The 25,836-nt window shown below is 47.7% G+C and overlaps 1 protein-coding gene across 2 annotated transcripts; it reads right to left on the reverse strand.

The window, feature by feature from the left end:
• Nucleotides 1–916: 916 nt before the first annotated feature.
• LOC311609083 (interferon-induced GTP-binding protein Mx2) lies at nucleotides 917–22,585 on the reverse strand. 2 transcript variants are annotated; one of them, XM_084801816.1, is made up of 14 exons: nucleotides 22,462–22,585; nucleotides 21,876–22,002; nucleotides 20,066–20,258; nucleotides 18,964–19,101; nucleotides 17,849–18,003; nucleotides 17,423–17,561; nucleotides 16,749–16,947; nucleotides 10,642–10,720; nucleotides 10,087–10,209; nucleotides 9,518–9,659; nucleotides 6,304–6,462; nucleotides 5,700–5,776; nucleotides 2,831–3,079; nucleotides 917–1,523 (listed from the first exon to the last, which is right to left on the reverse strand). In XM_084801816.1, the coding sequence occupies exons 2-14, from the start codon at nucleotides 21,972–21,974 to the stop codon at nucleotides 1,293–1,295; spliced, it is 1,983 nt and encodes a 660-aa protein (XP_084657942.1). In that variant the 5' UTR covers nucleotides 21,975–22,002; nucleotides 22,462–22,585; the 3' UTR covers nucleotides 917–1,292. The 2 variants fall into 2 exon arrangements, with proteins under 2 accessions (XP_084657942.1, XP_084657943.1); XM_084801817.1 differs by having other exon boundaries at nucleotides 21,876–22,029; nucleotides 22,462–22,483.
• Between the last annotated feature and the right edge of the window lie 3,251 nt (nucleotides 22,586–25,836).

Here is a 25,836-nt window from a genome sequence, read left to right on the forward strand (position 1 = left end):
AGTCTATAAAAGGGACCATGTTTCCCAGGTCCATCATGTGTCTTGAAGACTGTCTCTGGGATCCTGTTTCTCCCTGTGCTTGCTGGGGGCATCTTCTGTCTGGGTCTGGGACTCCTGGTATTGTGGTGCTTCCGTGGACCTGGGGTCAAGGCCACCATTGAGCATCTGTCCCCAACCACTGCTGTAACCTGTACCCAATTCTCCTCTCCTTGAGGTCAAGAAGTACTATGTGTATTTGGAGCTGGGTTCTAGGAGAGTTAGTCTGAGAGTGAGGCTTGTATCCACTCACCTCCCTGTCATAGAGGGACTCTGTAGCTCTCCTGCGGGGAGAGTATGGTTCCCTAGCTGACCTGGCTCCACTCTGGGTTTCTGCACTAGAACTGGGCATGCAGAGCCTCCCACAGCTTTTGCTCACACTGAGACGGCTTTGCATTCCCTGCAGCCCAGTGCCCATGTGCACACAGAAAGCAAGTGTACCATAGTTTATCTTTCCATGCTTGTCTTCATTTGCTGCAGTCCCTAGGAAGAAAACTCACTTTGGTCCCCAATTCCTGAGGGGATTGGCTGTAGTGACCCATTGTTTCCCAATATCCCTCCAACCCATGCAGTGCTCTGCAATTCTTTCCTACAATACAAAGTGACACATAGACTCTGGTGCCCCATATTTACGACCTCCCCTTGGTGGGGAGCCCTGGAGGCACTCAAAGAAAGAATAAGCAGGCTACCAAGCTGAGACTTGATAGCCTATGACCATAAAGTGGCGGAGGAGGGCCCCCTCAGACATAGACCTAGGGGAGGGGAATAAGGTGAAAGTGGGAGGGAGGGAAGAATGGGAGGATACAAGTGATGGGATAACAATTGAGTTGTAATCTGAATAAATTAATTAAAAATAAATAAATAAATGAAACAAACTGACTCAGAAAAAACTGGTTTATTAGGAATATAGTAGGCAGCTGCCAAGGCCATGTCTCACCTGTTTGTCAACACTTGCTCCTGATAGGATGCACAAGAGCAGGGCACTGAAAAGTAGGTGGTAAAGTGGAAATGTGCTGAGGGTGAGTTCATTGTCCTGTCAGGAAAGGGGCATCATCTCTTCATCTTCTTCCTGTGTTTGGAGAGCCTCTTCCTCTTTCTCGGCTATGATGAGCAGACAGCTCCCCTTCACATCTGAATGCTACACCAGTACCAACCAGGTCATGGGGTAAAGGGTGGTGGCACAGCTACCAGGAAAGGCAGGAGCCCTTCTGTCCCTGAATCAGTGTCCAGGAGACGTGGGGAAGGATGGAGCCAGCTTAACCAGGGAATTTGGCCAGCCTGCGGCGAGCCTGGGACAGCCTTGCCAGTCGCTCCTTCAGGAATTTCCTCTTCTCACTGGTGTCACTGTGTTCCTTAAGGAGCCAGCTGCAGGAATCCTTGTCCTGCAGCAGCTGAAGCATGCTCTTCTGCAGCTGCTCAGCAAACATCTTCAGGATGAAGTACTGGATGATCAAGGGAATGTGGCTGGAGATGCGGTTATGAGCCTCCTAGAAGGAGAGACAGGAAAGGCTTCAGGGAGAGGCACAGGAAACCTGAGCTTACCATGTCACCTGTGAGCAGTGAGATCCTGGCAGGTGCAGGCCTCCCAGCAGGGAAGCAGGGCTAGGCAGAGTCCTAATGAGCTGCCTGAAGGAAGTCAGTCTGCACCTGCTCTATCCTCCCCCCTAGCTGTCAGCCGGGTTCTCCCATCCTGAGACGGGGGCTCGCTCCCTCTGTAATATGGCACATGCAGATGGTTTCCCAAGCCCCTCTGGTACTCATTTTCCTTTTTCAAGATACAAGTATCCCATGACCAGAGCCCTCTGGAGATGGTAAATAGATGTGTCACAAGACACCAGAGTGAGAAGGTGCCAGACAAGTGATGAGCACCTGGTTACAGTTTAACACAAACCTCGAGTCATGGCAGGACATGGACTCTGTGTTCTCTGACCCTAGGCAGCGGGGGTGTGGCCTGTCTCCAAATGGCCATGGGAAGGAGTGAGGTGCAGAGATGGGGGCGCATAGAAGGCACAGAGGCCCCAGATATCCAGTCATGGGTGCCTTGGTTGGGAATAGAGCCTTGACTAAAAGGAAGTGATGATGTGTGCAGACAAACGTCCCCGATTCACACTATGACATGGAGAGACATTGAGGACAGTACACTCTGAGACACAAGGCAGACAGGAAGGGTAAGAATTCTACTATCCCACTCACTGAGGTCCCTGGAGTTGTCTGAGTCCCAGAGACAGACAGCAAACCTAATCTCTACAGGTGCATGGGCATAGGGACCAGGGCCCATGGGGTGGTCCACATGACCAGGCTGGCTTTCTATCTGCCAGTGATTAGGACAGAGGTCTGCACACTAGAAGGTCACCATGACTTCCCCTGTGTGGATGATTCCAGGTCCCTGTGGCTCTGACTGGGGAGGACCTCTGTGCCTGGGTTACATGATGTGCGCCCCACGAACAGGTGTCAGGACCTGGCTTCCACTTGGAGAGAGCATGGCATCCCAGCACTGTGCCAAGGGCCCCACACTCCGTTCCTCGTGCTCAGGACAGAGAAGCCAAGCCTTATACAGAAGAACACTGATATTCTGAGAGTCTAAGTCATGCAGTTGGGGTCACAAGAACCATGAAGGGCAGATGTCTGTGGCTCTTAGACACCTGTTCATCTGAGTGAATATGACCACTTCCCAGAGGCTCACCTAGAGCTGTCCTGAAGCCTCCAGGCAAACTCAAACCCTACACAGAGAGACACACAGAAACAAAGGAAACAAACAACCTGAAACCCAGTTCCAATGTATTCACACAAGTACCTGGCGGTAGGCATTCAGATGTTGGAAGATCTCAGCCATGGATGAGTTCTGCAAGTCTTGGGACTGAGAGGGACGGGAGTGTCTGTGCTTTGCATTCTTCTCCTCCTCAGCCTCCTCCTCTCTGATCTTCTGCAAGGCTCCCCTGTAAATTTGGTCCTGGCAGTAGATGATCTGCTCCATCTGGAAGTGCAGTAGGATACTCTTCTCTGCTTCCTTTTCTTGCTCTAATCTGATATCTTCAAGTTTGGACTGCAAGGAAAGAGAAATGCAGCCAGCAGTCATCAAGGGATGCTTAGCATGGAGTAAGAACACAGGACACTCACAGGCCCTCAAGCATCTGGGCACCAGGCAGAAACAAAAGCAGTCGTGACCTGGGAGTGTCCCTGCACCTGCTTGCTTGGCTCATCTCTGCAGAGGTCACCTGACCTGAGGTGCAAACCAGGGTAAGCCTGAGCCAGGTGTGAGAGCGGCTTCTGCAGAAGTGAGTCTTCAGAGTCAACTTGAGGGGTTTATTTTTAGAGATTAGGTTATTTAGTGTGTGTGTGTGTGTGTGTGTGTGTGTGTGTGTGTGTGTGTGTGTGTCTGTCTGTCTGTGCATGTGTGTTGCATGTATGTACATACTATATTCATGCAAGTTCTTACAGAGGCCCGAAGAAGGTGCTGGATCCCCTGAAACTGGGGTTACAAATGATTGGAACCACTGGTGGGTGCTGGGAACTGTCCTCTAATGTCCTCTAAAGAGCAGTAAGCATTCTGAACCACCGAGCCATCTCTACAACTCATGGATAGGTTTACAATCAATCAGGAGACTCTTCCCTGAGTGTGCGTGAGAAGGTGACAACCCAGTCTATTGTGGACAGTGCTGTCCTACAGTCTGGGCTTCTGAACATCAGTATTCATCTGCTTTCTGAACAGAGCGATGCGAACAGCTGCCTCGCATTCCTACTGCGCTGTCTTCCTGGCCACTTTGGACTGTACCCCTCAAATCCTGAGCCCAAATAAACCCATTCTAAGTCATTCTTATCAGGCATTTGGTCACAAGAAGGAGAGAAGTAAGGAATACACCCAGGCGAGGGCTGAGGACCTGTGTGGACTCCCATCTCTGCCCCAGCCACTCTCACAGCTCTTTTAGCAGCTTTGACATCTGCAGTAAGGAGGCAGCTTCTACCAGAGAATATGCAGAGAGGAGGGGCTCACTTAGGTCGCTCATCTCCTCTGGGCCTCATGTCCTGGGCTTTCCTGACAGCCACAGAGGACAGACTTCACCTAGAATGTACCCTGAAAGGACCATTGCAGGGCTCAGTCTATGTAAAGCTCAGCGCCCTGTGTGTCCCCAGATGCACCTCCCCATTTGCCACACCTTCCAGGGAGACCTAATTGCTCCCATTTTGGGTACATAGGCCCACCAGACATCCCAGCTGTCACCCAGGCTGGAGAATGATGAAGCCAGGGGCCACCTGGAGGGCCTGTCTGCCCGGGCAGCGGCTGAGTTTCTTAGCCATGCCAGTCCCTGTGGAGGCAGAGGCATTATCCTCTTTGCTGTTGTTCCCCTTGAAACAGACACAGTTTCACACTTAGCACCCTCATTGTTAGAATCCAGCAGGCACTGCTAACCTGGCCCTGAGAACCCAGCAGCTCTTTTCCCTCCACCCCACAGAATGTCTGCTATCCCACTGAGCCAACACGCTTCCACATGCCTGGATTTCCCAGAGGGAAACATGTTTTTAAGATACATCACGTATATCAAAGGATACCCAAAGGCTACTGATTGCTATCTGGTCATTTTCAGTGGCCACATTCCCATACCCTGCCCCCTTTTCCTTCTGCCTTGTGGGGTATAAGAGAGCCTGGCTGCCAAGGTTCTAAAACCTTTTTCCTTCCTCAGAGACTTCTTGAGAAGAGACCCTGAGTCTGTTCTCTGAGCTTGGTTCCTCTTCAGACTGCAGATAGGGTGTCTGTAGTCCTGGGGCCTGGTTTTCCTTAGAGACACTGGTATATCATCTGTCTGTCTGTGTGTCTGTCCATCTGCCTGTCTGTCCAAGGCACTAATAATTCGTAATAAAAGTCTTACTCCTCACAATTTACCTCAATGTCCCACCTTGAGCCCCACATCTGACGTCTTTCACTCAGTGTCTTCCTGAACAAGGGCCTGTGAGCCTCTCTCACAGAGAGCTCACTGGTAGATGTCAACGTTCATCTCTGAGTCCTCCCTCCCTTCGCCCTCCTCTCCCCGCTCTGAGTCCTCCCTCCCTTCGCCCTCCTCTCCCTGCCTTGAGTCCTCCCTCCCTTCGCCCTCCTCCTCCCGCCCTGAGTTCTCCCTCCCTTCTCCCTCCTCTACCCGCCCTGAGTCCTCCCTCCCTTCGCCCTCCTCTACCCGCCCTGACTCCTCCCTCTCTTTGCCCTCCTCTACCCGCCCTGAGTTCTCCCTCCCTTCTCCCTCCTCTACCCGCTCTGAGTCCTCCCTCCCTTCGCCCTCCTCTTCCTGCCTTGAGTCCTCCCTCCCTTTGCCCTCCTCCTCCAGTCCTGAGTTCTCCTTCCCTTCTCCCTCCTCTCCCCGCCCTGACTCCTCCCTCCCTTTGCCCTCCTCTCCCCGCCCTGACTCCTCCCTCCCTTTGCCCTCCTCTACCCGCCCTGAGTCCTCCCTCCCTTCGCTGTCCTCCCCCCCCCCCGCACTGAGTCCTCCCTCCCTTCGTCCTCCTCTCCCCGCCCCCACCTTAGCCAGACAGCACCAGTAGCCTCATCAAAAGATTCAACCTGGAGCTTAAGCCTTTTCCAAGCCACCACAGAAAAGGAGGAATAAGTCTCAGTCTGAAACACCGATTATCTACTGTCCAGTTCACTATGCTTCAAAAAGAACACATGGTTTTACCTTGGTAGTTCTGTGGAGATTAAAAAACTCCTGGAAATTGTTTTCAGAAACACTGGAAAAGGCGACTCGTACCATTTCTGATTGAAGGGAGAATAAACAGTTGAACGTGGTAAGGGGTAAGATGTATTCACTCTACCTAATGCAAAACCAGGGCAGGGGTGAGGGTGTGGGTGCTCTCCTGTTCTCTCCCTCCTTCACTCTCCCTGCCCAAAGAGGAGGAAAGTATACACCGGCTTCCAGAGAAATATATGTATTACTAGAAAAGTGTGGTCATCATCCTGCCTGAAGGACTCCAGCTGTGCTCTTTACAGGCCCTAAGGGCCTAGGACGTCACATGACCCTGCCCTCTGACAGAAAATCCCTGGACCCACAGGGTCAGAATGGATCGAGTTCAATTCTGAGACCAACACAGTGGCATCTGGAGCACAGAAAACCTGCCCCCTCCCTAGAACCAGCCCAAGGCCAGCTCTGAGGTGCAGCACTGCCTTTATCTCCATCCCAGAAATAAAGTGGCTGAGACAAGAGCATTCCTCTGTGACCCCCCTGTAGAGCACTCAGCAGTGACCCTATGTAGCACTGCTCAGTGACTATGCACAGCACTCACCAGTGACCTTGTGCAGCATCTCTATCGCTGGCTCCTCCAGGTCTTTGATCTGCTTTCTTATAATGTTCTCAAATGTCTTGTAGTTCACAAACCCTGGCAGCTCTCGGCCACGATACTGCTTTTCAAATGTGTAGACTTCTTTGTATAAAGTATCATAACCTACAACAGGCAGTTACAACAGGTTGATTTATAAAGCACCTTGCAGATTTTTCTAAACAAACCCATTCTGATATTTCTCAATTTACCAAAATAAAGTGAAGCCAATAAATGTCTGCAAATTGAATATTCAAGGGTTACATGGAAGAATGCAACCTCATTGACACTCCCTTCAGTTGAGACAAAAGGACAAAAGGCCTCACAGAGCCAGAGACCTTGGCAGAATGCATCAGGTGGGAAGCAGAGGAAGACAGGGCCTCAAAAAGTCCTAGAGTGTGCTGGTCTATGAACCCTGGTGCATTTCCACCAAAGAAGAAGGGTCAGAGCACATGGCTCATAGGCCCTGTGGCCCCTAGACAGCATCATGAGCTGGGTGGGAGAAGATCTCCCATCAGCAATGGGTGACAGGGCACATAGGCACCTGGATGTCCCCAGTGTGGTTGGACCCCTGTTCATGAGTCAAAACACTTAGTCCCTCACCGCTGTCCTGGAAGTGGGCAGCCGACTCAGATGGGCCCTGCTTTCTCTGTGATGAACTGGCTGCTTTTGTTGTTGTTTAATCATTTTATATGTATGCATGTTTTCCCTGTGGGTATGTCTGTGCACAGTTTGCATACAGTGCCTGTACAGGCCAGAGCAGAGCATTAGGTCTCCTGGGATTGGAGTTGCAGATCGATGTGTAAGTCACCATGTGGGTGATGAGGATCAAACCTAGATCCTCTGGAAGACCCGCCAGTGCTCTTAACCACTGAGCCATCCATCACTCCAGCCCCCAAAGAATGTTTTAAATAATAATAATAAAGCTTAAACAAGACTTCAGTACATCCAGAGAGTTGTAAGTCAAGCTCTACAGTCTAATCCTTGGTTCCTGACTCCTGGGACCACTCTTCTCAGCAGCAGGTGGTGCCTCCCTTTCTCCCCTCTCCAGTGCTGCAGCTGGTGCTCGGCCTTCTGTCTGCATCGTGTGTACATTCTGTGTGTTTCTGACATGGAGTTACAGGACACAGGGCCCTGTGACATGGTTTCCACTCACGTTTCTGTCAGTAAGACTAAACTTGTACCTTTTGTCTCCATTCCTTCTGTGCCTTTCCATGGGTTAAAATACTCCACTGAATGATGCTAAGGACTGAATTGCCTCCCTCAAAATCCTTGTGCTGGGGTCCTAACCACCCAGCACCTCAGGGTGGGACTATTAGCAGATGCGGTTTTTAATGAATTTGCTGAGTATAAAGGAGTCTGTTAGGGTGATCTCCAGTCAACTGCATCTTGTGCCCTTACAGGGATGGACAGGACAAAAACACCCTGAGTAGAAGACTTGTGAAGACATGGGAGAAGATGTCAGGTTCAAGGCAAAAGAACTTGTTTGTTGTCTATTTCCTGTAGACCTCTTTCCATTTCCTCCTGGGGGTGGAGGAGGACAGCGTGTGTTCATCTCTCCCAGGGGTCACTGCTGTGATCCACAGCGACTGCACCATGTCACATTCCCCATCAGTGCACCAGGGCTTTCTTTTTTGTTGCCTCTTCTCCAGCACTTGCCAGTGTCTGTCTTTCTGGTTCTAATTTCCCTCTGGGTTGAGACAGGAATTATCCTTGTGTTTTCACTGGCATCTCTGATGGCCATTGGTCATGCGTTTTTCAAATGTTTTGTTAGTCATTTGTATACCTCCATTTTTGGAATGTCTCTTACGGTCCCTTCCCCTCTTCTAATTAGATCCTGTTCTCCTATCTTGGAGTTGTAATGTTGCTTCATGTTCTGTTCTTTAGGCCCTCCTCTCTCAGATGTAGTGGCAGACACTTCTGAGCTTTTGAACTAGGACAGTAGCTCTTCCAAGGAGTGAGGACACATTGCAGAGCCTACAGTGGTCAGCCTCAGCTGTCTGGACTTAGTAGTGGTGAGCACAGCAGAAATGGTAGGCACAGCGGGGACATGAAGATTCACATCTTTAAATAGTGTCAAATCAGTCTCTCTACAAAGGTACATTTCACCCACCCTGGCCGCCGGCCACACTGTCCTCTGGGGTCAAAAGCATTCTATGTGTGGCTGTAGGAGACAGAACTAACTCTATGGCTTCATCCAGCCCATTCAAGGCAGGCAAAGGTCCATGGAATCCCCATCAATCCACCACCATGGTAGCACTGATATGTGATCAATGAATGGACAGGTACCACTTCCCTCCAAGATTAAAACTCTCCATTTTGGAGAGAGGCTCCTTAAGGCACAGGATGTAACTAGGGAGGTTAAAAAATAGGATAATCCTAAAGGATGTAAAACACTATGTCCTCCTGCAAAGCTCCTTAAACTCAGGAAGTAAATAATTCCATAACCTTAGGAGGTCCCTGAAACTGATAAGATTCACTAGGCCTCTTTCTCAAGTGTATACAAACAGTAGCGACTGCTGAGAGTCACTCTCACTTAAGTTGGGCTGCCTGGAAGAAGCAAAGACAAGTCAAGCTGCCTGACAGAGGCACAGACTAGTTTAACCACTCAGAAAGGACACTCTCCAACCCATTAAGCTGTCTGCAGACTGTGCAGTGTGCTCCAGATTTCATGGGCCATCACCCATGCTGGGCTGGGCTTTGTGGATACAGCTGTCTTTGAGTCATTTCTGTGCCTGTGATCACACATACTCCTATAAGTGAACCCAATAAAACTCTTTGGTTCACCAGGCCAGGCATCAGTAGTATACGCACTTTGGTTTGTTGTCAGTTCCCTATCTGATGTCTTATCCAAGTTCACAAGGGGAACTTCATTCCTAGTGTACGGGCATTGAAAGGTGATCCTTTAAGAGGTGACCAGGACACGAAAGCCCCATCCTCACAGAGCGATGTGTAGCCTCAGAACAGGAGCTACAGAGGGATCTGGTTCTCATTTTTCTCATATGAGGGTCAGACTATATGACGGACTCTTGGAGGCAGAAATGGAGCCCTCTCTAGATGCCTTATTTCTGGTGCATTTACTTGGGACTTATTAGATCTGTGAGTGTTGGACTACTATTGTCTGTAGCAATGAAGAGGAAGACTGTTGAGAATGGCAACACGGATTGAACAAGATACTCACCTTGTTGGAAATTCTTTTTGATCTCTTTACACCACAACAAGAACTCTTTTCGGAGTTTGTTGAATAGGCGGCATTGTCCCTCCCCCACATTCTCTTCTCCTAGTACCAGGGCACTGATGTCATGGTTGAAAGCGTTGATTTTCTGTCAAGGAAAAAAACCATCAATATGAGCAGAGATCTTTCAAGCTGGGGATCAAGGTAATGAAAGGAAAGGTGTGTCCTGAAGGTAGGAGAGCCACCTTGTCCTCATGGGCCCATCAGACCATATGGAGAAGGGGCTTTTGCAGCTGGAAATACCCCCCCTTCCCTTTTCCCTTTGGGATCATCAGGGAGAGCTCCTCTCTCAGTGTGGATGAAAGAAAAGGGTCCCCCCAGCTCCACACTGCATCAGCCATGGCCTCTGTCCTGACTCCATTTTAACACTAATGGGGAGATGCAGCCCCAACAGCTTGGGAGCGTGAGATCTGAAGCGCACCGGACAGAGGTCCCTGTGTAGAGGGATGCCCTCGTCATCATGCCGGGCACCATGGTCAATGCTCATATCGCTCAGGATGATGGGCAATGCTCACTTCTATCAGGAAGATGGTCTTCCCACTCTCATCTTCTGGTATGTCTGTGCCGTACTTCTGCAGCTCGTCACTTGTACTCTGGTAACACTTCTTTATTTGGTTTTCTAACAAAGGCAGAGTTTTCTGAATCGTGAAGACATGAACGAGACATGAAAATATAGACTGGAATGCAAAGGCGTCCCCAGGCCTACGCCACAAGGTCACCACGGCACGTGGGGGGCAACAGCCTGAAGTCCTGAGACGATTCTCCCAGGTGGAGAACTAAGGAGATTTGAGGTGCAGACTCCACCAGGTCAGGGAAAAGTGAACATGGCTTCTGTCTGAAGAGCTTATCTTGAACTCAGGCTCATGATCAAGTCTGGAATGAGGAGCTCATAGCCATGCTGCCCAGAACCTAAGGGTCACAGCAGCTGGAACCAGCACACAGCCTCCCGATGCCACAGTCACTAACTCCCAGACACAACATGTCTACACAAAGACATCTTGACCACCTTGTGTGCCCAGGACTGCCCAGACCTGGTTCAGCTTGAGGAACACACAGCCGCCCCAGCTTACACAGATGTGTGAGATGAGCTCCGTGGTCAGTCTCTCTGCCAGGCAGGGCACTGTGGCCTTCCCATCCTCCAGAAGAATTCTGAGGAAACAAGAGAGATATGGGGTCCCATCAGACCAGGGCAGAAAAGAAGTTTGGAGCCTGCTCTGGGGTTGTCAGGGCCAATTAGGGTACTGTCAGTGCATGAGTACCTTGAGGTTGGAATCATGGGGTACTCAGAGATACTGTCAGTGCGTGGGTACCTTGAAGTTGGAATCATGGGGTACTGAGAGATACTGTCAGTGCGTGGGTACCTTGAGGTTGGATGCATGGGGTCCTGAGAGATACTGTCAGTGCATTGGTACCTTGAGGTTGGAATCATGGGGTACTCAGAGATACTGTCAGTGCATGGGTACCTTGAGGTTGGAATCATGGGGTACTCAGAGATACTGTCAGTGCGTGGGTACCTTGAGGTTGGATGCATGGGGTACTGAGAGATACTGTCAGTGTATGGGTACCTTGAGGTTGGATGCATGGGGTCCTGAGAGATACTGTCAGTGCATTGGTACCTTGAGGTTGGAATCATGGGGTACTCAGAGATACTGTCAGTGCGTGGGTACCTTGAGGTTGGAATCATGGGGTACTGAGAGATACTGTCAGTGTGTGGGTACCTTGAGGTTGGATGCATGGGGTACTCAGAGATACTGTCAGTGCATGAGTACCTTGAGGTTGGATGCATGGGGTACTGAGAGATACTGTCAGTGCGTGGGTACCTTGAGGTTGGCCTCATGGGGTACTCAGAGATACTGTCAGTGCATGGGTACCTTGAGGTTGGATGCATGGGGTGCTGAGAGATACTGTCAGTGTATGGGTACCTTGAGGTTGGATACATGGGGTACTCAGAGATACTGTCAGTGCATGGGTACCTTGAGGTTGGATGCATGGGGTGCTGAGAGATACTGTCAGTGCGTGGGTACCTTGAGGTTGGCCTCATGGGGTGCTGAGAGATACTGTCAGTGCGTGGGTACCTTGAGGTTGGATACATGGGGTACTCAGAGATACTGTCAGTGCATGGGTACCTTGAGGTTGGAATCATGGGGTGCTGAGAGATACTGTCAGTGCGTGGGTACCTTGAGGTTGGCCTCATGGGGTGCTGAGAGATACTGTCAGTGCGTGGGTACCTTGAGGTTGTCCTCATGGGGTACTCAGAGATACTGTCCGTGCGTGGGTACCTTGAGGTTGGATACATGGGGTACTCAGAGATACTGTCAGTGCGTGGGTACCTTGAAGTTGAATGCCCGGGGTACTGAGAGATGGGTTTGTAGAATGATGCAGAGGAAGCAGCTCGGATAGTTCCGTAGTACGCCACCATGATTCCCTCAGCTCATGTAATAGAGTAAAATCTGCTCTCCAAAATCATGTATACACAACTACAGGTATGTTCTCATACCATACACACATCTTGTCATGTGTGATACACATGAATACACACACACACACACACACACACACACACACACACACACACACACACGCATGCACTCCTCAACAAGCATACAACACATCTTTCTATATGTGAAACGTGAGTAAACACACACACACTTACATATGATGGAGTAACTTACACAGATTGTATCCACTGGATAGGAAGGTGTGTTCCTGTATTTTCTAGTTTTAATTGCTTTGCAGTGCCAAGTGTTGGCAGGACATAAGGTATGGAGATTTCTATAGCCCACCATACCTGTTTTCTACATGTAAATGTTTCACGTCAAAAACATGACTCTCTAACATTATCATTCTAAAAACCAAGCTGTTGTCAGGGAGGTCACAGCCATCAATCTGGCCAAAAAACAACACCATATGCATAGGGCATAATCCTGCTGCTGGTTGGTTCAGAGTGAGTAACTGGGGAACCTGTAGCACTATGCTAGGAGCTTTTTCTGTATGAGAAAGGAATGTGGCTTTTGATGAACAATTAGCTGGAGGCTGGAGCCGGGTCAAAGGGAGATCAGGAGCAGGCGGGGAGGTGGAGGCTCAGGATAGAGACACAGTGACAGGAAACGGGGGTTGAGTCCGGATGGCTAGCTGAGGCACTGCCCCAGAAAACAGGCGAATGGCCATGTACTAGGCAGACATCTGTGTCTTTGTTATTAAACCCCAAACAGCAGGCCCTAAAGCACTGCAATGTACATGTATAATACATATTAGTTTACACGCCCTTCCATGTAGGCTACACATATGAATACACACATAGACATGCATAATACACAGGAATATAAACAATACATACAGATTCAGGATTTATACAAGTTTACTAACATACATTTGCATATGTGTGAGGAACAAGTGAAGTGGGAGACACACCCTAGTGCAAGAAAGGGTTTAAGCCATGAACTCTTAGAAGCATGAAGCTGTACTATTCGGTGCTACCAAACTCCATGTTCACACAGTACCGTGTAATGCCTCAGGATATAAGACACCAGGGAATTAGAACTCTTCCTGCTTGTAAGTGACATCTTTCTCTCACTGTGGGTCCAGTTTCTATACTGGTCAATTCATTTAAACAGACAAACAAGCAAACAAACAAACTGTGGTAAAAATAGAAACAATGGAAACTTGTTTTCTTTGGGGCTTTTTGAAACAGGGTCTCTACATAGCTCTGGCTGTCTTGGAACTCACTATGTAGACTAAGCTGCCCTCTAGCTCATAGAGATCCATCTGCCTCTGCCTCTTAAGTGATGGGATTAAAGGCTTGCACATAATGAAAACTTTGAAAAGCCAGAAGAGCCTGGAAAGATGCATTTCAGGTTCTCAGAGAGCACAACTGTCTACTCAGACTATTATACCCAGCAAAACTATCTATTAAAATTGATGGAGAAATAAAAACTTCCATGATAAAACCTGATTTAAGGAATTTATGGCTGCTAATCCAGCTTTACAGAGGATCCTGCAAGAAATACTGTGATCTGAAGAGAAGGATAAATATACCCAAGAACTTATGGGGAATAAACAGGCAACGTCACTATAGTTTCTCAAAAGCGCTCAAAGAACATCATAAAACCAACAACAAGGCCAGGCATGGTGGTACACAGATCCCTGTGAGTTCATGAGCAGCCTGGTCTACATTGTCAAACCAGGACAGCCAGGGCTACATAGTGAAACCCTTTCTCAGAATACAAAGAACAAACAAACAAACAAACAAAGCCAGTGACAGGAATTAACACACACCCATCAACAATAACTCCGAAAATTAAGTCTCAGTTCCCCAACAAAGACAGACTAGGATTTTGGATCTGAAAATATAATCTCATCTCTTGCTGCTTTCAGAAAACACAGCTTACTCAGAATGATAGAAATGACCTCAGGATAAGGGTAGAAAAGCAATTGGCCTAAGATGCAAGCAGGTTAGATATTCTACTATCTGATAAAGTAGACTTCAACCTAAAACCAATTAAGGAGATAAAGAGGGGCATTTTGTATTTACCAAAGGAATGATCTACCAAGGGGATACTGCAATCTTCAACATCTAGATACCAAAAACAAGCCTACCAATTTCATTTTAAAATGTTATTAACTGTAAAACCACAGATTGAATAATACTCTAATAGTGAGAGACTTCAATCTGCAACGTGCATGAATAGACAGGTTGTATGAACGAGAGTTAAGCAAAGAAACATGACACTTAAATGATGTCAGAAATCAAATGCAGATTTGCCTGGTGATGCACTCCTGAGGAGACAGAGGCAGGCAGATCTCTGTGAGTCAGAGGCCAGCTTGGTCAACATAGTGGATTCCATAATAGCAAATGGACTTATTTAGAGAGAGAGAGAAAGAGAGAGGAGAGAGAAGAAATACACATATATACAAGGAATACACATATATACATTCCTCTCAGCAGCCAATGGAACTTTCTCCAAAAGTATCACCCATTAGAACACCAATCAAGTCTCAACAAACACAGGAAATTGAAATAACATCCTACATTCAATTTGACCACAACAGAATGAAGCTGTGTATCAACAGCAATAATGACTACTGACAATACAGAGGCTCAAGGACACTATTCAACACACTACTGAATAAGGGTTGCATTAGGAACAAATGTGGAAATTTAAAAATTTCAAGAATTTTCTTGGGGGTGGTGGCCCATGTCTTTAATTGCAGCATTTGGAGCCAGGGATAGGGAGAGTTCAAGGCCAGTCTGGTCCATAAAGTTTCAGGACAGTCAAGCTTACAAAGAGAAACCATGTTTTGCAATTCCAAAATAAGTAAATAAAGGAATCAATCAATAAATAAAATTTTAAATCTAAGAGTTGAATGAAAGTGAAAACATAACACATACTAATCTACAAGACAGAGTGAAGGCAGTTCTCACAGGAGTATTTACAGCATAATAGCATCCAAAATATCACAAGTTAATAACTTCCTGATGCACCTGGAAGCCATGGAAAACCAGGAGCAAAAAGTACTCCAAACAGTAGATTGGAAGAGAGAATCAACATCAGTAAAATAAAACTGAAAAAAAAAAAGCTACAATGAATCAATAAAATGAGCAGTTCATTCTTTGAAAAATTAAACAAGATTGACAAATCCTTGGCTTGTTTATTTATTTATTTATTTATTTATTTATTTATTTATTTTTGGCTATTTGAACAGGGTTTCTTTGTGTAGCTTTGGCTGTCCTAGAATCACTTTGTAGACCAGGCTGGCCTCCAACTCACAGAGATCTGCCTGCCTCTGCCTCCAAAGTGCTGGAATTACAGGCTTGCACTATCGCACCCAGTTCTCCTTGGCCTAATCAACCAAAAGAAAGAGAGTTAGATGACCCAAATTAATAAAATCAGAAATGAAAGAGCCCTTGCCACAGACTCAGGTGGCATGCAGAAACTGGTTAAGGATGTACTGACTTTAAACACTATACTCCCTGAAACTGCAAAGCCTAAAAGCATGGAAGAAATCTCAGATGCACACAACATAGCAAATTTAAGATTAGATGAAATAAACAGTTTAGACAGATCCCTAACCACGAATGAGATTGACGCAGTAATAACTCTACCAGGACCAGATGGATTCACTGCAGATGTCTACCAGACATTCAAGAAATCACACTGTTAAAAAGAAATCCAGCACTGTTAAACTTTTCCATGAAAAAGAAAGAAAAGACTAGCTTTCAAACTGTTCTTTATGAAGCCAGTATGACCATGATACACAAACCAGATAAAACAAAACAAAAAGAGAAAGTTACAGACCGCTCTCATGGATGAAGAAATATGCAAAAGTTCTCAATAAAATACTGTCAGGGAAACTTAAACTCATAAAAAGTACCATTCCTCACATTCATTCCAGAGATGTAGGGATGAGTCAACATATGTAAATCACTTCATATTATCCATCACACAGAGAACTAAAAGACAAATCCCACAATCGTTTCATTAGACAAAGGAAAAGCCTTTGACAAAAATCTAAAATTCTTTCCTTTACAAAAGTCATGAAGAAGCTGGGGATGGAGATGGCAAACCTCACTCTAATAAAAACTATATAAAAAAACCTATAGCCAACATTGTACTAAGTGGAGGAAAACCAAACAGCTCCCATTAAGATTAGGACAGCCTTTTCTTTTCAACGAGAATGCTCCTGCAGTAGGGAGTTCAAAGGATTTTGGTGAGATTTTCAGCCATCAGCAGCAGGTGCATTTGGAAGCTCAGCTCTTCTTACCCGTGTCTACTGCTGTATTGCATCAAACATGGGCCCAGCTTAGTTTTCTGTAGACATTGAACAGTTGTCCCAGCCATGGGTGCTAAGCTGACACCTAACACGGCTGAGTGCTGCTTTTCTGACATGTCAAAGACATGGTCACATTCTGGGTCTCCTCCTTTTCCTCTGCTCTGCTCTAATTGTGACTCTGGTCCCTGAGCACATTTAACTGTAGCACCTTGGCAGGTCCCTTCCTCTTTTCCCCTACTTCCTACTCTTTGAGAACTACTGTGTGCATTTTGCCTTCCTTCAGGAACATTCTACAGTGATTCCAGGATGGAGTTGTCCTCAGGTTGTTGCACAAACACCCCTCATGCCACCTCTGCTCTTGATCAGCAGTTCTCACGGCATGGGACGGACAGTGCAGTGGAGGTACCTGAAGTGCGGGTGTTCGCTGAAGAAGGCTTGCTCCTTCTGCAGGGCCTCAGCTAGGCTCAGCTTCTCCTGGATGTCCTGCTGGCCCCTGCACTTGACTATCATGTAGCCCTTCTTCAGGTGGCACACCAGGTTCCGCACCACATCAATGACCTTGTCTTCAGTACCTCTGTCCACCAGATCGGGCTTGGTCAAGATCCCTGAAGGACAGACGTTGAACTCAGAGGACACACACTGCCACCAAGATAGCAGGAAGAAGTGTGGCTCTCACTGGCCACCATCAACCCATCCTTGACTAAGGCACACAGGGCAGATGCAAAATCCATGCAAGACGGAACACCCCCCCCACACACACACATGTGCAGGGGCTCATGTGAGGACTGTGGAGCCGCTCTATGAGCTGCAGACTCCTCCCCAGCATCTCTCCATGGCCACCACCCAGGGAGACACGAAGTTCATCCTTTCACTCGTGTGGCCCTTATCATGGCCCCTAAGCTAGTGAATCTCAGCATATATGGCTTCCTCCTCATGTTTGCTCTCCTCTGACTCCTCATGCCCCTTCTACCAGAGAGCCAAGATGAGGGGGCCCTATTCCCTCAGTGGGATCCTGAATGTGCACTGAGATTAATCCACTTGATCCAGGGAATGTGTCCCACTGGTACCCACTCTTCTCACCTATGGTCCTGTCCCCCTCAGGGTCCACCTCCTGAGCCATGCTCAGGGCCTCCGTGGTGGCAATGTCCACATTGCTGGGGACCACCACAAGGTTGATGGTCTCCTGTTTTTGGATGTAAGTCTTGATGAGTCTCTTGATCTGTGAAAAATGAGATAGTGACTCAAATATGGAGACAGGATCAAGAGTGAGATGATCCAGAGCATCCATTCGTTTCAGGCCCTGGCTTCCATGGACTATACATGTCTCTAGTGGATTGTAGGCATCCAGTCTCACCCTGCCTCTGCAAGGTCTCTCTTACACACAACCCCGGATATACTCCAGTGCCCCAGCAGCGCAGTGCATGTCAGAGCAGAGTCTAACAACCCTGGATATACTCCAGTGCCCCAGCAGCTCAGTACGTGTCAGAGAAGAGTCTGGAGTCTCACCTGGCGTCCTATGTCTGCAGGCTGGTTGCCTACAGCCACCCTGGTAATCCCAGGCAGATCGATCAGAGTCAGGTCTGGAACGTGCGGGGAGCTGATATCCAGGCTAATGAGCTTATCACTGATACCCAGCCCTACCCCAGCATTGAAGAACTGACCTGGAAAGGAGGAGAGAGACAGCTGGTCAAGCTTGGCGAGGTGGGATAGTAAGGCTAGAAGTCAGGTGAAAGGGATCTTACTCCAGAGAACTCTGGGAAAGCCTTGGCTATGCAGTGACCACACAGGCCCCTGTAGTGAAAAGATAGGTTGGTCCTCTGGTTATATTTGGAGCTTCTAGACTCTTTGGAGGTGGAATGACACTAGAGGAAGAGGATTACCGGAGCAGGTCCATATGTCCTATTTCTGTCCCCTTCCTGTGACATATGCTTTCTGTCTGTTATCACTTCTCTCTGTCATAATAATGGTCTTCCCAGGATCATACGGAAAGGTGACCATGGACTGTCGATGCTGCCCCCGACCAGCAGGAAAGACACCAACACCGGGAACTCTTCTTGCTGCAGTTTATTCAGGAACCTGGACTACCGGAGTGACCCCGGGAAAAGCTCCCACAGAACCTTTATAGTGTGCCTGGTCCTATCAGAGACTGCCACGTTGTCGCTCTTGGTTGGTGCATTCGGATCACGCCACCTCACGCTATGCCTTGTTCGTATCATGCCACCTCACACTATGCCTTCAGGCATGTGCATAAGGGGCTTGCTCAAAGGCTCACTGCGCATGCGCATAAGGGGTGCATTGCACATGCGCATAAGGGATGCATTGCGCTGGGGAAGCAGCAGGGGGCACTGCTATCTGTGGCTCTCCACAATGGACAAAACCCTCTGAATCCAGGAGAGGAAGTAAGTCCTCCTGTAAATCATTCTGAGAGGACCTGTGCCACAGCTGCGGAGAAGGAAGGCAAAGCCTCTTCTGTCCAGTGGTTCTGGGTGACAGGAGGTTTGAAGAGGTTTCATTTTCTGTGCTGGAACAAGGTCCTGACAGAATGACTCAACACTTTCCCCCTAACTCTAGGTGCAGTGGTAACAGGCAGTCAGAGAGTAAGGGACAAACAGGACACTGACCTTTGTTGATGGCCTCTTCTACCTGTGAGGGATCAGAGAGCTCCACTTCAATGTCCTCATAGCTGATCTTGCCTCGCCACTCCTTTCCCTCATCCAGTTTCTTCAGTTTCAGCACCAGAGGGCATCTGGTGACAATACCTATGAGAGCACATCCATGTTAACGCAGTGCTCTGCTGCACATAGCCCCATATGCTCCACACCTTAGACTAAAGGTGTTCACACCTGCACACACTCATCTGCAGAAACACTGGGAATGGAAACACCTGGCCTCATTTGGACACCACGCATCCAGAGTGACCTCAGGCCTATCTTCTGGGAACAGGAACCCAGGGCATGTTTATGCATTGGGGGTAAAGCTACCAACTAGTTCAGTCTGGTAGCTAAGGAACCTTGAGGAGAATTCCTCCTACTGTGGACCCTCAGCTCCATGGGGAGCTTGGAGGAAACTTTAACCTATCACACATCTTCTTCTAGCCCCTATACATCCTGGTCACTGTGTCCCACAGGCCACCTCATCACACCCCTGTCATGATCTCCTTCCCTCGCCTGCCTTGTCCATGGCATTTTTCCTGGGTCCCTGAACCACATTGGCTTTGACCTCTTCCTGAATACTCAATGACCGCCTCAGCCATAGTGCTTAAGTGGCAACACTAGCCTGGACACCTGCTTCCTCTCTGAAGGGAGCAGTCACCTCAAGGGAAGGGGCTAGGGACCTGACCACTGAGTCAGAGCTTTTTCAAACTGCAGCTTTCAAGTCACCCTGAAGATGTTGTACAGTGGGAAAGTGCGATGGACTGAAAGCTGCCTCACGGCAGCACACATGCTCAGCACCAACACCTGCAGTCACTGTGGGATACAGAAGTAAAAGGAGTAACTTAGGCCCATGGAGGGCGTGGCTGGATCCCTAACCATGAGAGTGGGACCCTTGTGAGAGGAGGCAGAAACTGCAAGACTGCACAGAAGAAAGCCAAGGAGGAAGACCTCACAAGAAGCTACACCTCAGTCTTCATCTTGCTGTGTACCCAGACCTGGGCGGGGTCTGTTTCTATCTTTGAAGCCCCAGGTCCACAGCCTAGCAAGGCAATAAGCACTGAGCTCTCACCACTGCCTCTGGGGAGGGCTACTCCCGACAGTGCTTCCAGCACAGAGCTCTTCCCTGAGCTCTGGTCCCCGATGACAGCTATGGCAGGCAGGGCCAGGTCCTGCTCCACTCCCATGGCCCGCAGGGAGTCGATGAGGTCGATGCAGGGCCGCACCTTTTCCTCGTACTGCCTGCTGAGGCTGTTAAGAGACTCCTAGATGAGGGTAAAGCAAGAGTGAGGTCATGATCCACAGGAAATGCTCCAGCAAAGCCAATATATATACATACATACGCGTACACACACACACACACACACACACACACACACACACACACACACACACACACGTATTTCTTCAAAGGCTTCCTGTGGGCTTACTGGCCTGTGTCCCTGGACCACAGCCTTGCTTAGTCTCCTCCCTGTTTGGCAAGTTTTTCCCATCACTAATTCCAGTCCCTGGAACTCATCTTCCCCAGTGCTTCAGACTCCAGCCTTTTAACCTTTAACCCTTGCTTTAACCACAGCCTCTGTCATCACTGTGACTTGATTGGGTAGCTTGCAGGTATCAGCCTGGGCCAATCTCTGCTTACTGCCTACTGAGATCCAGGGCCCACCTCCTGAATGGCAACCATAACCCAAACACTGAAGAAAGTCAGCAGGCATCAGGTGCAGGACACACACTGTGCATCTTTACTAAGGGCTTCTAACCCTATAAACGCCTCTCTAGCCAAACTTGGACAGGAACTCAGTCCCTACCTGCTTGAAGTTGTGCTGAGGGACCATAGATAGCCTGTCTCCTGGACAGAAGCGGCTATCTGCTCCCAAAGCATGTGGGTGTGAATGCCATGAGTCTAGATATGAAACACTGCCCAAGGGCCTTCACCTGAGTGTTTGGTCCCATATCCAGCTGGTTGCTCGTGGGAGGTGGTGGGGTTGGATTAATGGGGGACTACTGGGAGGGTAGAGATCACTGGCCCCATGGCTTTGAAAGGAACTTAGAGCCCAGCCCTTCCTCTACCTCTCTTTTCTCTCCCAGCCATTAGGCATCAGCACTGTAGAATAATGGCACCCAGTGGGCATGGGCCTCTGAAACTGTGATGTGTAGGGAACTAGGCCACAGCAACAAAAAGCTGACTGATGCGTTGGTCTGAGTTCCTTCTGTCCCCTCACTGCAGGATTATAGCCTGGCAGGAAGGACACACACTGAGATTCGGGACATGGAGAGACAGTAAGCAGCCCTTCTCATTGCCTGTGACATTTGACACTGTTGTTAATACTGATTTTAAAAGTGTTAAGCTTTCCAGAGACAGGCAGCCCAATGTCTCAAACAGGGAAGGACAACACAGTCCTTAGTACCAACTCAGCTGCACTGATGCGCTGAGGATCCCAGCGTGGGGATGGAAACCCACTGATGGAGGGAGGGAGACTCTCCCAAGGTCAGATAGTGACAGGGTCAGACTAGGACCACGCTGACAGGACTCTGACCAGAGACCTGGTTTGGTTCTCAGCAGCATTGGATCCCAACTCTATGAAAAGAGACACCAAGGGGCTCCTTCCAGGAGGGAATCTCAGTGAGTCCTAACAGGGCTGTATGGGCAGGGACAGCAGAGCACCGCTCAGGGTGTGCCAGTCCCCAATGATACCACCTTCTCAGACCAAGATGGCATCTCAAACACATTCAGTGAAGGATCAGGGGAAGGGGGGCATTGGTCTCATCTTGGCCCAAGCAAAGTAAACAGTAGAAACGCATGTGCATCCTGCCCAAGGTAGGTCACCATCTCCAGGCGGGTATGAGGTAAAATAGCAGCCCTCAGATGGACATGGCCATACCTGGTTTCTTTCTTCTGGGCTGATCTCTCCATTGGGCAGTGGGTCACTGGTTGAGGTGACTGAAGCAGGGTGCCTGTTTTCTTCTGTGCTAAGAACCATTGTCTATATCTTCTTCCAACTGGGCACCCTATTGAAGATGAGGACTGGGAAGATCCTGGGCAGATACATTTCTCTGACATCCTCTGTTAGCCTTTCCCTCATGGCACCAAATGCAGGCTTCTGTCTGCACTCCAAAGCCTGCCCCTGGGTCACCTGGCTTCCTCCCACCCTTCACAGGAGGCCTCCATCTGCTTTCCAATGGGCTCCTGGCCCCACAGCTGGGGATCTGGCACTTCTTGTCTAGGCCTTAGCCCCAGACCCCAGAGGCCTTGGAACTCCACCCTCTCCTGCTGCCTTCCAGAAGAGATACTGCAGTTTATGGAGCTGCTTTAGAGTGCTCCTAGATTCAGCTGAGGGAGACCTACTCTGTCTACCTCAGTAGCCCCACCTGTGCTGTCAGGGATCCCCTTACTTTAATACAAGGAGCCAGGAAGTATCCCCTTAGCCCTGAGCTATGGGATGTGCCCTAGTCCTGGGTGATACTCACCAGTCTCCTCCTCAGTGACAGAGTGCCTGGCTTTCTGTGCCCCAGTGTCTTTAAAAAGTGCTGGCCTCGCCCCTTTTCGGGGGAATTGAAACTTAGGGAAATGATGTAAGCCCTGAACTTGCCAAACTGCATACCCAAACTGAGCTGAGAAACGAAACTCATCCTTAGAGGCCCTTGGCTGCGTCCTGAGGTTTGGAAATTGGCAGAATTTTGAGCTCAACTCACCGAACCAGTTCAGGGAACTGTCTGATTTCCCCCAAGTGCAGCCCAGCTCTGTGCTGCACCTTGTGCTCTGACAGCCTTACCTCCTCTCAGATAAACACAGCCTAGAGTACCCTCTTCCTTTCAGTGAGCCATTCCTGCTGTACCAGGATTCCCACGGGCTGTGCTGGTGGCAGTAGGTCCCCTGTGGTACTTACCCCAAACTCAGTCCCTATGGCCTCCTTCTTTCCTTTGGTTTGCCCCCTTCAGGACTTCCTGTTCTGTTAGCCTCTGATTTGTCCTGGTTGAAGATGAGCAGACATGGTGGCCTTCTATGTGACTTCTATGGGTATGCACACTGGCACCACCTAGGAACAGTCATTGCCCCCAAAGAACCCACTGGTTCCCCACTTCCACTCCCTCATGTTAGGTCAGTCCCTGACAACTAACCCCCCCCCCCAAAAAAAAAACCTGCTGTGATGAAAGTGCCAGCCTGTACCAGACATTGTCCCAGCTGCAGTCCAGGGGTCCCATGGCCTGCATGGAACCAAATCCCTATTATGAAAGGGAAGGGACATTAAAGTCCCTTTGCTATGCAGAGAAATCCCATGAAGGGAGGGCTTTAAGCAAACCATCCCAGGAATCACTGAGGCACCCTGACAGTCCTTCTGGGAACCTTGTGACGGCAGGTTGTGAGGGCTGAGAACACTCACTGCTCCTGCAGGCCTGGTGATAGTGACAGTGTTATAAAAATATAGATGCCACATAACAGATCTGGTACAAAGAGGTTTATTTGAGGGGGACAGGAAGAGAGGTGGGAAGAAGAAGGGGGTACCAGAAGAGACCTAGAAGGAGCCATATTATAGATTAATAACATTAACAAAAACAAGAATAAGCATAATCTAAGGCAGTGAGTTTTACCCTTTTGAGAGTGAAAGTAGAGCATAATAACCAAGTTTTAATGTAAACAAATGAGTGACTCCTTGGAATCACCCATTTTTCAGAGTCAGCAATACAATAGAACATTATAAAACAACTTTAAAATTACATTTGAATTAGTTATATAAAATTCATTTTCCAGGAAGCTTAGAGGTGAGCCCTTAGCACAGGCAGCTGATAGCAGAAGAAATAGCATTGATCCAGTCATACATCCAAGAACTAGTAAAGACATATATAGTTAGACATCTATTTTAAATTAGCTTGTTCATCTGAATAGACCTTTAAGACCTTATAGGTTTACCATCATATAAAGAATATTTTGAACCAGGGTTGAAATATATGTATATGTTGTAAAAATACAACTTTGAATTTCTTTGAAAATCCATACCAATTTAAAATGAGACTTGTTGATTTCTTAGTCTAAAAAGAGATAAAATAATAAGCAGAGAGTTCATTAGGACAAAGAAATTTTTACCATTGTTGCTTTATATCACATGGCCAGCTTAAGATGGTAGAGTCACATGGCAGGTTGTAAACCATGTGGCTGGCATATACATGCACATACAACAGTTGAACCTAGATTTTAAGGATCATATCCAATGAACAAACACAATGAGCAAATTACACAAATTCTTAAATAAGAGTTCACAGTATACTCTTAAGATATAGCTTTCTTTTGAGAGGAGAATGTAAAGAAATTAGAGAGAGAAGATTTTTAAGAGTTGGGAAGTATAGCCTTAGAGCTCAGAGCCTTTGGGGGCGGGGTAGAGCAGAGTTTTAGATATCTGGGAATCATTTGTCTTTGATTGGTTTGGGCTTTTAATGAGCCCAGGCTTTTGTAATAGAGTTAAAGAGGCAGGAAGGGAAGAACAAGTGCTTTTGTAATTCCTGCAAACCAGCTGCAGGAGGGGAAGGGGTGAGCCAGCACAAGCTGGTCCACATGGGAAGAAAGCCACATGGAGGAACTGGACTAAGTAGAATTTAGGAAGATGTTCACAGACTAATGGTTCACACGCACCTCAGGAGTGGTCAGACTACAGCGTGGGCTGGAGTAGCTGGTGGCGGGAGCAGGTGTGCATTGTAGCCATAGTCCCATCCAGCTTTGACCCACTGTATACTTAAGTTACATAGTGGTGAGGCCAAGAATTCTGGGGGCACTGCTTGACAAAGTTCCAGTGCCCCAGCAACCAGGTGTCCTTAAGGCCTGCCTGACAAAGTTCTGGTGCCTGGAGGCCTCGGATTAACCCTTTACTGTGGAAGTTCCTGTTAGAGGCTCCTCTCCAAGGCCTAGAATTGAAAATTAGTAAAAGCTGATACTAATAAAAACTAATAAAGTCATTGGTGATTCCCTGGGAAAATACAGCTATGCAGAAAATTGAGTCTTTTATAACTTATTCAGATTCATTGTTAGAGTATTAATAAATGAGTTTGTTAAGTGATTTTTAGAGGATTTTAGAAGAATTAATAAAAAAGAAAATTTTAGGGAAGCTTTGAAAGCTGACAAACTATAATTAAGATCATTAGGTCTTTATGCTCAGCTTTGGAAACTAAGAACTAGCTCAGAAAGAAAAGAGATTCTGACCATGCCATTACCAATAGACCTTGGTGCCTACCTAAAAGCAAAAGAAAACAGTTTTTAAATTCTAATGTTCCTTCACAGGATTATAGTAAAAATAGAAATTGCATTGAGGTAAAAGTTCATGATGAGGTTAAAGGAAGACATTGTAAACAGTCCTAAAATCCTAAGTTTTCTATTCTTTACAAAACTACAGTAAAGTTAGAAATCGTATTGATACAGGAGTTCAAGACAAAGTCACAGAGACAGGCATGTTGTCTCAGTGAACGACCTGCCCTTCTGAGTAAATGTGATAGGCCAGGACTTTCCTGATGTTATGGAAAGATAAAAGGACAAGCTGCTTCCAAGTAAAAAGGCTACATAATATTTTTAAATGATAGCTTTATTTTAAATAATAGGAAAAGAAAGGATTAACTAAGGGTCAGGAAGACAAGTTTAGGGTATCAGCTGGAGGGACTGATCTTTGATCTATTAACTATATGCCAACTTAAAATCAAATACAGTCGCTTTGTTTAATACCTTTTGTAACCTCAAGGTTTTACGATACCAATCTTAAGGAAGAAAGTTTTAAGTTAAAAGAAAACTGATTTTATCCTAAAGTTAATTTTTAGTTCTCAGGAAATTTGCTTGCTTTGCTCCCCTTGTTCCTATACACTTAC

The sequence above is a fragment of the Acomys minous genome (assembly GCF_964271855.1).
Source record: "Acomys minous genome assembly, chromosome: 11".
Classification (NCBI taxonomy): domain Eukaryota; kingdom Metazoa; phylum Chordata; class Mammalia; order Rodentia; family Muridae; genus Acomys; species Acomys minous.